Genomic DNA, 15845 nt, shown 5'->3' with positions numbered 1-15845 from the left:
TTTGCCCCATATAATGCTCCACAAATGCTGATTATGGCCCCATAAGATGCTTCATACAGATATTTGCCCCGTATAATGCTCCACAAATGCTGATTATGGCCCCATAAGATGCTCCATAGAGATATTTGCCCCATATAATGCTGCACATGGTCCCATAAGATGCTCCATAGAGATATTTGCCCCATATAATGCTGCACATGGCCCCATAAGATGCTCCATAGAGATATTTGCCCCATATAATTCTGTACATGGCCCTATACAGATATGTGCCCCATATAATGCTGCACATGGCCCCATACAGACATTTGCTCCATATGCTGTTGCTGCGATTAAAAAAAAAAAAAAAATGACATACTCACCTCTTAGGCCCCAACACTTGCTATATTCACCTGCTCCCCGTTCCACCAATGGGCGCCGCGTGTCTTCCCCGTCCTCTGCACTGACTGTTTAGGCAGAGGGCGGCGTGCACTAATCGCATCATCGCGCCCTCTGACCTGAGCGTCTCTGGAGAGGACACGGAAGACACAGCAGCGCCCATCGGTGGAATGAGGAGCAGGTGAATATCGTGCACTGCGTTATACTCACCTGCTCCTGGCGCGGTCCCTGCACGTCTGTTCCCCGGAGCCGGCAGCTTCTTCCTGTAGTGAGCGGTCACATGGTACCGCTCATTACAGTAATGAATATGCGGCTCCACCCCTATGGGAGTGGAGTTGGGTCCATATTCATTACTGTAATGAGCGGTACCATGTGACCGCTCACTACAGGAAGAAGCTGCCGGTGCCCAGGAACCAGGGACAGCTCCAGGAGCAGGTGAGTATTATTACACAGCCGCTGCTCCCCCTCCCCTGCCAACCCCTGGGAATTACTCGAGTATAAGCCGAGAGGGGCAATTTCAGCCTAAAAAAATGGGCTGAAATTCTCGGCTTATACTCGAGTATATAAAGTAATTTTAATAGTAGGTTAATTTTAAAATTGCGAGATAAAAAATCAAAACTAAAATCCAGAAAATCACATTGTATAAATTATATAAATTTACTTGCATTTTGCAGTGAGAAATAAGTATTTGATCCCTCTGGCAAACAAGACTTAATACTTTGTGGCAAAATCCTTGTTGGCAAGCACAGCAGTTAGACGTTTTTGTAGTTGATGATGAGGTTTGCGCACGTCAGGAGGAATTTTGGTCCACTCCTCATTGCAGATCATCTCTAAATCATTAAGATTTTGAGGCTCTCGCTTGGCAACTCAGAGCTTCAACTCCCTCCATAATAAAGCAATCAAATACTTAACTCTCACACTGTAACCATATAAAAGATTTTCATCCATCTGTATTGTCATAATTATGACAACCATTTTTATACTTCAGCAGTGAATACAATTAACAATGTTAATAATAGTAACATATCCATACAAATTGGATGCTATATGGATGATCCATACGGGATCAGTTTTTTTGCGCACTCACCAACTTGAATGAACAAGTCTCATTTGAAATAAGGAAGCGATAAGTCCATGCTGCAAATTTTTTCACATGGACAATTAGTCCATGGTATAGAAAAGTAATCTGAACCTCTGAAACTTAGTCCTAATGCTGTTTTCTCACTGAGTGAGGCCTTATTTGCAGAAAATAACACTAACTTACACAACACATAAGAATTCCTTAACAATAAAGATGTTTTTTTTTTCCTGGAGGGCAATAACAACAAGTGTTTCCTTTAGCACAAAGGTTTAATTCCTGGACATAGTGTATGTGTACAATAATTAGCCAAACTTATTTCTTTGGACCTCACGTGGCTGGAGTGTGTCAGCAGTTCCTGCAAGATGAAGGCATTGAAGCTATGGACTGGCCCACCCATTCCCCAGACCTGAATCCTTTCCTGGGTGGTCCTCATGTGAGCCAGTTTCTTTGTAGAGCTTGATGGTTTTTGCAACTGCACTTGGGAACACTTTCAAAGGTTTCCCAATTTTTCGGACTGACTGACCTTCAATTCTTAGTAATGATGGCCACTCATTTTTCTTTACTTCGCTGCTTTTTTCTTGCCATAATACAAATTCTAACAGTCTATTCAGTAGGACTATCAGCTGTGTATCCACCAGACTTCTGCACAACACATCTGATGGTCCCAACCCCATTTATAAGGCAAGAAATCCCACTTATTGATCCTGACAGGGCACACCTGTGAAGTGAAAACCATTTCCGGTGACTACCTCTTGAAGCTCATCAAGAGAATGCCAAGAGTGTGCAAGGCAGTCATCAAAGCAAAAGGTGGCTACTTTGAAGAGCCTAGAATATAAGACATAATTTCAGTTGTTTCACACTTTTTTGTTAAGTATATAATTCCACATGTGTTAATTCATAGTTTTGATGCCTTCAGTGCGAATTTACAATTTTCATAGTCATGAAAATACAGAAAAATCTTTAAATGAGAAGGTGTGTCCAAGCTTTTGCACAAAAAATAAAGGGAACACTAAAATCCCGCATCCTAGATATCACTGAATGAAATATTCCAGTTGTAAATCTTTATTCATTACATAGTGGAATGTGTTGAGAGCAATAAAACCTAAAAATGATCAACGTAAATCGCAACTAATATCCCAGGAGGTCTGGAGTTGAAATGATGCTCAAATTCAAAGTGGAAAATGAAGTTACAGGCTGATCCAACTTCAGTGGAAATGCCTCAAGACAAGGAAATGATGCTCAGTAGTGTGTGTGGCCTCCACGTTCCTGTATGATCTCCCTACAACTCCTGGGCATGCTACTGATGAGGCGGCGAATGGTCTCCTGTGGGATCTCCTCCCAGACCTGGAATAAACGTGACATTGGTGGATGGTGCGAGACGTGGTGTCCCAGGTGTGTTCAATCGGATTCAGGTCTGGGGAATGGGGGGGCCAGTCCATAGCTTCAATGCCTTCATCTTGCAGGAACTGCTGACACACGCCAGCCACATGAGGTCTGGCATTGTCCTGCATTAGGAGGAACCCAGGGCCAACAGCACCAGCATATGGTCTCACAAGGGGTCTGAGGATCTCATCTCAGTACTTAATGGCAGTCAGGCTACCTCTGGAGAGCACATGGAGGGCTAAGCGGCCCTCCAAAGAAATGCCACCCCACAGCTTTACTGACCCACTGCCAAACACGTCATTCTGAAGGATGCTGCAGGCAGCAGATCGCTCTCCACAGCATCTCCAGACTCTGTCACGTCTGTCACATGTGCTCAGTGTGAACCTGCTTTCATCTGTGAAGAGAACAGGGGGCCAGTGACGAATTTGCCAATCCTGGTGTTCTGTGGTAAATGCCAAGCGTCTTGCACTGTGTTGGGCTGTGAGCACAACCCTCATCTGTAGACGTCGGGCACTCAGACCATCCTCATGGAGTTGGTTTCTAACCATTTGTGAAGACACATGCACATTTGTGGCCTGCTGGAGGTCATTTTACAGGGCTCTGGCAGTGCTCCTCCTGTTGCTCCTTGCACAAAGGCTAAGGTAGCTTTCCTGCTGCTGGGTTGTTGCCCTCCTATGGCCCCCTCCACATCTCCTGGTGTACTGGCCTGTCTCCTGGCAGTGCCTCCAGCCTCTGGACACTACGCTGACAGACACAGCAAACCTTCTTGCCACAGCTCCCATTGATGTGCCATCCTGGATGAGCTGCACTACCTGAGCCACTTGTGTCGGTTGTAGAGTCTGTCTCATGCTACCACGAGTGTAAAAGCACAACCAACATTCAAAAGTGACCAAAATATCAGCCAGAAAGCATTGGTACTGAGATGTGGTCTGTGGTCCCCACTTGCAGAACCACTCCTTTATTGAGTGTGTCTTGATAATTGCCAATAATTTCCATCTGTTGTCTATTCCATTTGCACAACAGCATGTGAAATTGATTGTCAAACAGTGTTGTTTCCTAAGTGGACAGTTTGATTTCACAGAAGTTTGATTTACTTGGAGTTATATTCTGTTGTTTAAGTGTTCCCTTTATTTTTTTGAGCAGTGTATATATACTGTATATAAAGACTGTATATATCTTTTCACGAACATTTGAGGCCATGGATCCATATGTCCATTTTACAGGCTGGCGAGAAAATCTCACCATACGGATGCCATACAGATGTCACACGGATGCTTAGGCCTCTTTCACACTTCAGTTGTTTGGCGTCAGTCACTACCGACATAGTGACGGATTGACGGATCCATCACAATTGTTGAGAAAACGGTTCTAACGTTTTTTTGACGGATCCATTACTTGGGGGTTGTCTGGGAAAAGTATCTACTTTTTGGAGCATGCGCAATTGAAAAAACGGATTGGGGCGACGGATCCGCCGAAAAAACGGTTGTGGCGGATCCGTCGCCCATAGGCGGCCATTCTATGGAATGGCGGAAGCGACGGATCCGTCGCAATCCGCCATTTCGGCGTTGACAAAAAACGTTTCAATGTCCGTCTATTTTCAGAAAACGTCCGCCAAATCTCGACGGATCCGTCGCATGGCGGATGGAACGGACAACCATCCACCACAATCCGTCGCTAATGCAAGTCAATGGGAAAATAGCGGATCCGCCAAAAAAAAATGGCGGATCCGCTATTTGAGGAAAATGGAGGTTTTTGACTGACGCCAAAAGACTGAAGTGTGAAAGAGGCCTTAGATGCAGGAAAATCGCATTGTCGCTTTGCACACTGATGACATACGGATCACTGTTCAGGGAACAGTTTTGCGATTCTCGGCCGGGAAAAACGGACCGATTTTTCATACGTTATGTGTGACTCCAGCCTTACAGACAGCCTGGATTATTAGGATAGATAAAAAAATATATATAATTGATAAATTTGGATCCATCATTCTCAATAGGAGATGATCACAGCTTCCCTCCTCACAATGACTGTTCTCTTTCGGACTTTTTTGTGTCCAAGAAGTATCGTTTCTCCTTGCGGAAATTGATATGCTAAGCATGCCGAGATGAGGACACTTAAAGCCGCAATGCTCCTCTGGGAAATATGCTAATTATGCAAATTGTCTCTTCAGATAGAAAAAGAACTAGAGCTCTAGTGCCACCTATTGGAAAGTAGCAATCCTACAAGTCAATGTCGACCTTTTAACGAGCCTTGTCACATGACTTAGGATAATAGCCAAACCAGAATCTCAATTTGCAGACACTGTGTTTCGGGGTACTGCCCCTCATCAGAGCAAAGTGGAGATCTGGTTTGGCTGTGTGAGAGGCGTCCGACCGATATCCAAGAAGTATCGTTTCTCCTTGCTGAGATTGACATGCTAAGCATGCCGAGGTGAGGAGACTTAAAGCTCCAATGCTCCTCTGGGAAATATGCTAAGGAATTTTTTGTGGAAATGGATTACTCTATTTTTGGCTATGTACTTGTACATGTGACTGCTGAAAATTGCAGAACAGGCAGTATGAGTCTTGTATTAGGGTTAGTGAACAGTGAGTAAATTGGAGCATTTTTAATATACGTGGTAATATGGCAATTAAAAATTAACATTATCAAAATGTTTTTAAAAATACAGTTAACAGAAAAAAGTTTTTTGAACAATAGTTTACTTTGTTTGATGAAACATTTCCTATATTACTAATTAATTGGAGCTCGTTTTTGTGCAGTCACTGTTTAAGGGCAGTCTCACACGACCAGATAATTCCGGTACCGGAAAAATCGGTACCGGAATTATCCGTGTCCGTGTGCTGGTGCGTTTCTGTGGCACATCAGTGTGGCACACGTGGGTACCACACGCACCGTGCAGGAGACAGCGCTAAAGTTTAGCGCTGTCCCCTGCATCTGGTGCTGAAGCCGCGATTCATATCTTCCCTGCAGCAGCGTTTGCTGTAGAGAAGATATGAATAATCGTGTTTCAAATAAAGATCCATGATCCCACCCCCTGTGCGCCCCCTCGCTGTTATTAAAATACTCACCCGGCGCCCTCGCTGGCTGGCGCTGCTTTCTGTCCTGGCCGCACCTTTAACTGTATGAGCGGTCACGTGGGCACGCTCATTTACAGTAATGAATATGCGGCTCCACCCCTATGGGAGGTGGAGCCGCATATTCATGACTGTAATTGGCGGCCCCACGTGACCGCTCATACAGTAGAAGGTGCGGCCAGGACAGGAAGCAGCGCCAGCCAGCGAGGGAGCCGGGTGAGTATTTTAATAACAGTGAGGGGGCGCAGCACAGGGTGTGGGAGGGGAGTGGGCACATGGAACTTTATTTTAAACACGATTATTCATATCTTCTCTACAGCAAACGCTGCTGCAGGGAAGATATGAATCGCGGCTTCAGCACCAGTGGGGGGGACAGCGCTTACAATAGCGCTGTCTCCTGCACGGCACACGGACTCCGTGTGCGGTACGTGTTTTACACAGACCCATTGACTTTAATGGGTCCGTGTAATCCGTGCGCTCCCACGAACACTGACATGTCTCAGTGTTTGGCACACGGAGACATGGTCCGCAAAAAATCAATGACATCTGCACAGATGCATTGATTTAACTGTGTCTACGTGTGTCAGTGGCTCCGGTACGTGAGGAAACTGTCACCTCACGTACCGGAGCCACTGACGTGTGAAACCGGCCTAAGAGACGTTTAAACTGCATGATTATCACGAAAGCAATCTAAGGAAAGATAATTTCACGATAATCATGCAGTGTAAACAAGATGCACAACAGATCATCATTCTTGGCAGCACAACATTCTGTGTAAACAGGACCTGTGCTGCTGAGGAACTCTTACTGATCATTCTTCTGAAACGCGTTCCTCCTGTGTATAAAGACTATTAAATGACCGCTAACCGGCAAACAAGTAGCTGATTATTTAGTGGCGTCGGCCGGCTAATGTAAATTAACCTTTACTCACAACAGCTTTCTCGGCTTTTCATCACTTGTTATCTCTAAGATTACCTAGTCGTATCTCCTGATTGTAGAGATAGTAGAAACTGCCAAGCTATGCTAAAGAAGTACGCCGAATTTATGGCACAATGTACCCGCTTTCCTAGTAAAGGTAATTTAAGTTGGAAATTACCTATAATAACAAGAAAAAAGTATTGTCTTAATAAAATATTATACAGCTTTATTATTCATTGAAATTACTCTAGTATTCATATTCATACTTGGAAAAAGCTATTATAAAAATCTACAAATTGGTTATCATCTTGCTGTCTTTGTGTCTGCTGACTCTACAGTAACAGGAGCTAAGAACACACTAGCAATATAATAGTATGTTTACTAGATGAGTAATCATCAACTTCAGATATTTATGCTGTTTTCATGTTTTTCACGCATTTTTTTCTCCATGCTGGAGAAAGAACTCGTTGGATCAAGAGCAATCTTAGTGTATGTGGCACATGATTTTTGAGGAGCTTTTGTAGGGAAAGCTGAGCAGAAACTATCTCAATTCTCCTCAAAGACTTGGAGTTTCTGCTCCAAAAACTCAGCAAAAATACTCAGTGTACAAAAGCATATTTGAAGCAGTTTTTCATGTGGATTTTGTAGCAGATCTGCTGATTCTGCTCCGATATCCACATCAAAAACAGTTTAGAATACTCTCTGAATAAACTTTGATTTTAATGGGAAATGCTAAAAAAATTGTGGGGAAAGCACTATTTGTCCTTTTTAAGACCATTTCCCATTGAAATCAATAGAATGTGTATTCAGTGAGTATTTTATGTGTTTATACATGTGCTTTTATTAGCAGAATCTGCTCTAAAATCCATGTTAAAAATCCTAAGGGAATGCGCACATGACATATATTTTAGACGCAGGCATGCCTGGTGAGTTTTGCAAAAAAGAAGACGCATTAGGGAACATCAGTGTCTTGTGAATGAAATGTCTTTTTCGGTATCTTTTCAGTTGTTTTTTGTTGTGAACAATATAAAGAAAAAAGTGTAACACTCACCAGCATGAAGATAAATCCAAATGTCCTTTATTCACATAAGTGCCATGGACAAAGGTTAGACGTGCAGGACATGTGAGACTACGTTTTACCTGCGAATTACCCGCGGATTTACCGTGGATTTCCAGCGTTTTTTGTGCAGATTTCACCTGCGTTTTACCACCTGCGGACTCCTATACAGGAACAGGTGTAAAATGCTGCAGAATCCGCATAAAGAATTGACATGCTGCAGAAAATACAGCGCAATGTTTCCTCGCGGCATTTTCCGCAGCATGTACACTGCGGATTTTGTTTTCCATAGATTTACATGGTACTGTAAACCGGATAGAAAAGTGCTGCGAATCCGGAGGCAAATCTGCAATGTGTGCACAGACCCATAGTGTTCATTCGGAGTTGTCCTGAATTCGTGCAAGCACCATTACCAGCTGTTATTTTACTGCGGAGTTCAGATTGATGTGGATCCGTGTCTGAGAAGTGGTGATTTAGTACCCCAGTGCCATTCTTTTTTTATTTTTTGCTTTAGAATTAACCCTTGCTTGTTTTTTTGTTGTGCACTTTTGGTGTCACTGCTATTTTCTAGTACTTTTTTTATGTAATGCGAAAGCTGCTTATAGAATAATCAGGTCACTTCTTTTAACTGCTTCACGTCTTTGGAAACAATGAAGGAGTTAAAAAAGCTGAAAAGCAAGTCGTTTTTAAGCTGTAATGCGTATGTTCATTCTTTTTAGTTTATTAAGTGCTATTTCACTGGGGTTGTGAAGCGTACCCGCCTGAGAAAGACGTCATGTGCATACACCCTAAGAATATGTTCACCCAAAATCTTTTTACATGAAATGGAAGTGTTTCAAAATCCATCCACATCTAAATACCACTTCAAAAAGTGTCTTTGAATAATCTAAACTGGGAAAATGCTCGGATAAGACATATGCTCCTGTTCAGCCCAGAGTATGCACAGACGGTGGTCTTTTAGAAGCTGGAGTTACCACTTATTTTTTAATTTCCTGAAAAGTCCTTTCTGATGTCTTTTTGAAGTCTCTTGCGTGACTTTTTATTTTACACTAGATGGCAGCCCGATTCTAAAGAATCGGGAGTCTAGAATCCATATATACTTGATATTCGGCAGGAGCTTGAAGAGCAACGTCACTGGGCCCGCCTCCACGCAGTAGAAACTTGCTGTGAGGTAAAAATTCAAAAATCACACCAAAATGGCGGGCGGAGTGTGTCACAGTACGGCACGTTTCTGATTGGTCGCTCGCAGCAGGCGGCAACCAATCAGACACTGGACACTGTTGACGTCACTTATCTCCGGACATTAGCTCCGGACATTAGCTCCGGACAAAGCCACGGAAGTTGGCACAAATTGCAGGAAGTAGTATTCTAGGCAATTATATATTAGATTCTATTGTATAAAACACTGGTGGTTTCCAAGCCAAAGCTGCTACAAGAATGGACAGTTCACTTCTTCTAGCTGCTTCACGGCCTTTAAAGCCTGAAGTGACAAAAAGGAGGATATGCACAGCAAATTGTTTTGACATTTTCTGTGCATATGTTTATTTACTTTTTTTTTAGTCTTTTTTCAAGTGGGTTCCAGGCAGAATACGCCTAAAAAAGCCATTGTTTGCATATTCTCTTTAAAGGAACTCGTGCATTCCCCACGTTTTCAGGATCATTGGGAGTCCCAGAAGTCAGAACCACAATGACCAGAAAGTTATGATGGAGAGAGAAAAATCAGGTATTGTGAAATGAAAAGACTGGTGCTTTATTTTTTTTTTGATGATAAGTCACATCTGAGGTGTCCGACAGTGGCTTTCTCTCCTCTCATTGATAGCACATGACTGCTCGGGCAAGCATTCATGTGCATACAGCAGTTGGAGAGATAACTGCTGGCTGACCTACAGTTTGGCTGCTAGCTATCTAATGTTACATGGAGTTTTAATAAGCACATTAGTGGAGGTAGGTTTCGGAGCTAGGAACTTTGCCACTTATCTTCTGGTATAAAGGCCTAATAACTTAATAGCTAACAAGAACTACAAATATATACTATTCATTAATTTTTGGTTATGTTTTTTTCATATCACATTCCTTTTTAATAAACAAAATGAGTAACCTTGCATTTTTCACAATAGTCAATTGGGCTATTTTAGACTCATAATTTGTCCTTTCAAGAACAGTTTTTCAGCAAGGCTCCTTATAAGCAGTGGCAGGATAACAATGACTGATAACACCTCTATACACAGCGGATTACACAGAATTTACCATTCACAATAGTGATGCAGCTGACCCTACTTCTCCTCCATTCATAATGACCTTTTGCACATGCTCATTATATGCTTCAATAAAAAGATAGGGTCAGAGGTCTGTACATTGCTGCTAATGTAAATGTGTTATTTCCTGAAACAACAGGAAGTTAAAGTCTACAAAATCCCCAGTGGCCACTATGATAATTGCAAGATTTATCTTTTTTTTTAATAAAGATTATAATATTGAAGAAAAAAAAAACAGTTGCCAAAAATGTTTCCAAAATACATTTAACACAAAAGCCTGATTTAAACAATACAGTCATGGCCGAAAGTGTTGGTACCCTTGAAAATGAAGTATTTATCCCAGAAAATTAGTGCAATTACACGTTTTGTTACACAGATTTATTTCCTTTGTGTGTAGTAGAAGAGCACAAAAAATACAGAGAAAAAAAGGGCAAATTGGACAAAATTTCACACAAAATCCCCAAAATGAACTGTACAAAACTGTTAGCACCTTTTCAAAATTGTGGATAAAAAACTTTGTTTCAAGCATGTGATGCTTGTTCAAACTCACCTGTGGCAAGTAACAGGTGTGGGCAATATGAAAATCACACCTAAAACACTATTTTAACTTTTTGTATGTCAGATATCTAGTAGCTTAAATGCTATTGAAAAATAAATTGCATATTTTGGGACACAAGTAAAGAAAATAAATGCAACTTTTGTAACAATAAGTACTTTTCTCTTACCGTAGCAGGTCAAGCAGTGCATCAGCAGTGGTGACTTCTGGTGTACTCCCTGTCCTGTCAATATCATCTGCACTTTGAGACACTCCAGGTTTGATGCTCACAACCAGAACAATTCCTAGAGGGATAATACATGCAATTTTATCCGCAGATTGCACTTTTATCATTAAACTTAGACACTATACCTCTAACGTATAAGCTTATCAATATTCATATTTTGTGGTAGTCCAAAATCTAATAGCAGCAAGATCGAAATCTACTTAATACCTTCCATTTCAGAAGTTAGTGAAGGAATATAGTCACGCATTCTTTACGAATCTATACATGCCAAAATAACCCACTCAATTCCATTATATAGTAGAAGATGGCAACATTGGAATAACATATTTCTTCTTCAACCAAAATAATGGTAACCTACTAATTTTTGTGTTATTCTTATTAATATTGCATACCACTAGAAACAATATTGTATTTATGCTTATTATTGACTGTGTTTTTTTACACAGTTGGATCCTTCCTTTATAATATAGCACAAGTGATCCCCTTATTATTTTCTTTTTTGAGTTGATATCCACACATTTAATGGGCATGTGCTTCAGTGGGAAATTGCAGTTTCCACCAATATGATAGCTTACCTGGAATATCATGAAAGTCATAACCATCATCTGAATTTGGTGGATGGTCAAGAAGAGCATTAAAAATTAAGCTGTTATAGGGGTTTTCCAGGACAGTGCCAAAATTAGTGCTAGGCATGCCCTTTCCAAAGAAAGGAATTCCCCAAAATACTTACTGCAGTAACTGCAGTAGCGCTGTTTTTTGTGGATGTGAGAATGGGCCATATAATTGCCCGTCCGAATCTTCCCTGGCTCCTGTTATCCTGTACCCAGTGCTATGCCTTTACCTCCTGTTTTGGCTATTTGACGTGAAATACACAGAAAGCAGGATACACATGGAGACAATCAGTTCCCCTTTATGTTTGCATGCAGGCTCATTTCTCAGTCATAGGAGTAACAAGATGGAGTCTGTAGATGGAGGGGGTGAGATTATAGACAAAAGGGTAATAACCAGGTAGAGCGAGCACGAGCTGAGAAGCGTGCACTAGCTATGATGGCAAATGAAGGTCAAATTAGGTAACAGAAAACCCAATAATGTTATATAGGTGCTAATTAGAAGCTCTCTATATAGCTACAAGCGTAACTGTGAAAACTACAATATACAAGCCAATAAAATATACCATCTTACCCAGAATCACAGCTATGACGGTAGTGCAGAAATAATACACAATCGCACGCAGACCGATTTTGCCAGATACACTGGAATCCAGAGCAGCAACACCTGAGCAGAGTGAATAATAAAATACGGTTATTATGACAGCTCTGATCTGACAAATGGTCATGGAATACCGACTCAGTGTAATGCTGTTGGTCAACCCCGCTACCAATTTTTTAACTTTTTATGTACAAACTTAATAACCAAAGTAGTTTCAAATAATCTGCTGAAATCACAAGTAATGTAAGCAAACCTTTGAGCAAAACTTTAAGTTTTAACACATATTTAAAGGAGTTTTTCAGGATTTTTTCTATTTTTATCACTGGTTTGCCCACTATAAAATAATAGAATACACTTCACTCACTCACCGCAGGCCCTGCCTATCTGCTGCTGATCTCCACCTTTGTGGATAGGTTGCAGCGGTGACATTACAACAACAGCCAAATGACTGCAGCAGCCAATCACTGGGCTTAGTGGTAATACCAGTGTAGCTGGCAAGAGACTAGGAGCCTATTGACTGACTGTTCTCATGACACACCACTGCAGCTTAATCTGCTCATCTCTTTAGACTTAAGGTACCGTCACACTAAACGATATCGCTAGCGATCTGTGATGTTGCAGCGTCCTGGCTAGCGATATCGTTCAGGTTGACAGGCAGCAGCGATCAGGATCCTGCTGTGATGTCGTTGGTCGCTGCAGAAAGTCCCGCACTTTATTTCGTTGCTGGACCTCCTGCAGACATCGCTGAATCGGCGTGTGTGACGCCGATCCAGCGGATGTCTTCACTGGTAACCAGGGTAAACATCGGGTTACTAAGCGCAGGGCCGCGCTTAGTAACCCGATGTTTACCCTGGTTACCAGCGTAAAAGTAAAAAAAACAAACACTACATGCTTACCTTCGCTGTCTGTCCCCGGCGCTGTTCTTCTCTGCACTGTGAGCGCCGGCCAGCCGGAAAGCACAGCGGTGACGTCACCGCTCTGCTTTCCGGCCGCTGTGCTCACAGTCAGTGCAGGAAAGCAGAGCGCCGTGGACAGACAGCTGAAGGTAAGTATGTAGTGTTTGTTTTTTTTACTTTTACGATGGTAACCCGGGTAAATATCGGGTTACTAAGCGCGGCCCTGCGCTTAGTAACCCGATGTTTACCCTGGTTACCAGCATCGTTGGTCGCTGGAGAACTGTCTGTTTGACAGCTCTCCAGCGACCAAACAGCGACGCTGCAGCAATCGACATCGTTGTCGGTATCGCTGCAGCGTCGCTTAGTGTGAAGGTACCTTTAATTGTGTGTTCCTACTGCAAGAATTTAGCACAGTAAATTACAACTACTCAGAAATTAGCACTTGGACCACAGGGTCCTGGATTAAAACCTAACCTTGGCCATCCACATAGAGTACTGAAAGCAAATGTTAAAATCTAACATGCCTGGGCCTTTTGGCTCTAGAATGTGTCCAGCAGCAAAATATTCCTTTCTTCCGATTCAAATATACCGTTAGTTCCAGAAATACTTGGACAGTGACCGGATCTTCATGATTTCGTCTCTGTATGCCACTATTTTTTATTTAAAAAGAAACAACTGAGATGTAATTGAAGTGTAGACTTTGAGGTTTAATGAAAAAAGCTGAAAAAAAATATCCTGTGAAATGTTTAGGAATTGCAACCGTTTTTCTACAACGCCTCCTCATCTCAAGGGATCAAAAGTAATTCGACAAATTAACTTTACCATAAATAAAATGTTCTTTTTTATTTCTTTGTAGAGAATTTTTTGCAGTCAATGACTGCTTGAAGTCTGGCAGCCATGAACATGACCACACGTTGGGTTTCCTCCAATCTGATGCTTTGCCTTGAGGGTCTTTGTGCCTTAAGTTTTGTCTTAAGCATGTGAAATGCTGCTCAATGGGGTTGAGATCTGGTGATTGGCCATTGCAGAATATTATACTTCTTTTCCTTTAACACCTGGGTTGCTTTCGCAGTATTTTTTGGGTCATTGTCCAACTGTACTGTGAAGCACCGTCCAATCAACCTTGCTGCATTTGGTTGAATCTGAGTGGAAAGTATAACTCTGTACGATTCAGAATTAATCCGGACGCCTCTGTCTTCAGTCACGTCATCAATAATCACTAGTGACCCAGTGGCAATGGAAGCCATGATTGCCCATCATTAATTTTTGTGCCTGGGTATTTAATACCAACATTTCTTCGCACTGACCCGAAGAATAAAGCTGCCTTATTAATTTTACCACATGTGTAATGGCATAAAAAAGACAACAAAATTTTTTTCTGAATTGCTGTTTTTTGTTCATTCTGCCTCCCAAAAATTGGAATAGAAAGCGATAAAAAAAATTATGTGACCGAAATCAGTACCAATGTACCAATTAAAGCGTCAACTTGTCCCGCAAGAAAAAAAGCCCTTACATGACTCTGTCAGCAGAAATATGGAAAAATTATATTTCTCAAAATGTGGCGATGCAAAAACTAGAAGTGTGTGACAGCAGCCAAACATAAAAAACTATATAAATCTGGTATCGCTGTAATCGCACCGACCCAAAGAAAAAAAGTCGCCTAATCATTTATACTGCACGATGAACTGTGCAAAAAATAGATAAAATCAACTGTTCACCTGCTGTTGATTTTTTAATTCTGCCTCCCAAAGACTACATCAAGGCTCACAGTTATTCTGCGCTCTGCTCTTACAGCGGGCTTTCTCTGCAAATCTCTGAAACACATGATTCAGATGGAACCCCAGGTAGAAAATTTCCTATTATGAAGCAGATGGAGGCTGTGTGGATGTCGTCACTATACCTGTAGATAAATTACCAAAGGGGTATAATTTCAAAAATGGGGTCACTTGCGAGGGAATTCTGCTCTTATGACACTTAGGGGCTCTGTTTATGGTGTCCGCAAACTATTCTTTGAAAATCTGGGCTCCAGGAGGCAAATAGCGCTCTGTCCCTCCAGAGTCTCTGCGTATGGCTAAACAGTATTGTACAGCCACATATGTGGTATTTCTACATTCAACAGAAATTGTGGGACAAATTTTGGTGCCATTTTTACCCATTTCCCAGTGTGGAAATGTAAAATCTGGAGCAAAAAAAAATTATTTGCAGTAAAAATGTACCGTATATACTCGAGTATAAGCCGAGAATTTCAGCCCATTGTTTCAGGCTGAAATTGCCCCTCTTGGCTTATACTTGAGTCATTCCCAGGGGTCGGCAGGGAAGGGGGAGCGGCAGCTGTCTAATAATACTCACCTGCTCCTGGCGCGGTCCCTGCAGGTCCCTGGTTCTCCGGGCGCTGACAGCTTCTTCCTGTATTGAGCGGTTACATGGTACCGCTCATTACAGTAATGAATATGGACCCGACTCCACTCCCATAGGGGTGGAGCTGCATATTCATTACTGTAATGAGCGGTACCATGTGACCGCTCAACACAGGAAGAAGCTGTCAGTGCCCGGAGAACCAGGGACCTGCAGGAACCACGCCAGGAGCAGGTGAGTATAACGGAGGCATATTCACTTGTCCCACTGTCGGCGCCGCTCTGTCTTCCGCGTCCTCTGCAGTGACGCTCAGGTCAGAGGGCGCGATGACGCGATTAGTGTGCGCACCGCTATCTGCCTGAACAGTCAGTGCAGATGACGCAGAAGACACAGCGGCGCTCAGCGGTGGAACGGGGGACAGGTGAATATAGCAAGTGCCGGGGTTCTGAGCGACGAGAGA

General features: G+C 42.3%; 1 protein-coding gene across 1 annotated transcript in view; it reads right to left on the bottom strand.

The window, feature by feature from the left end:
• SLC1A1 (solute carrier family 1 member 1) overlaps positions 1 to 15845 on the bottom strand; it is a 104588-nt gene that overhangs the window by 29251 nt on the left and 59492 nt on the right. Inside the window, exons 3-4 of the mRNA XM_069764185.1 lie at positions 12108 to 12200; positions 10869 to 10983 (exon numbers count right to left, since the gene is read on the bottom strand). Of these exons, the coding sequence (XP_069620286.1) occupies positions 10869 to 10983; positions 12108 to 12200 (208 nt within the window). The remainder of the gene's footprint in view (positions 1 to 10868; positions 10984 to 12107; positions 12201 to 15845) is intronic.

The sequence above is a fragment of the Ranitomeya imitator genome, chromosome 1 (genome assembly GCF_032444005.1).
Source record: "Ranitomeya imitator isolate aRanImi1 chromosome 1, aRanImi1.pri, whole genome shotgun sequence".
Taxonomy (NCBI): Eukaryota; Metazoa; Chordata; class Amphibia; order Anura; family Dendrobatidae; genus Ranitomeya; species Ranitomeya imitator.
Note: the sequence above shows the minus strand (reverse complement) of the source record. Positions and strands in the feature narration are given on the sequence as shown.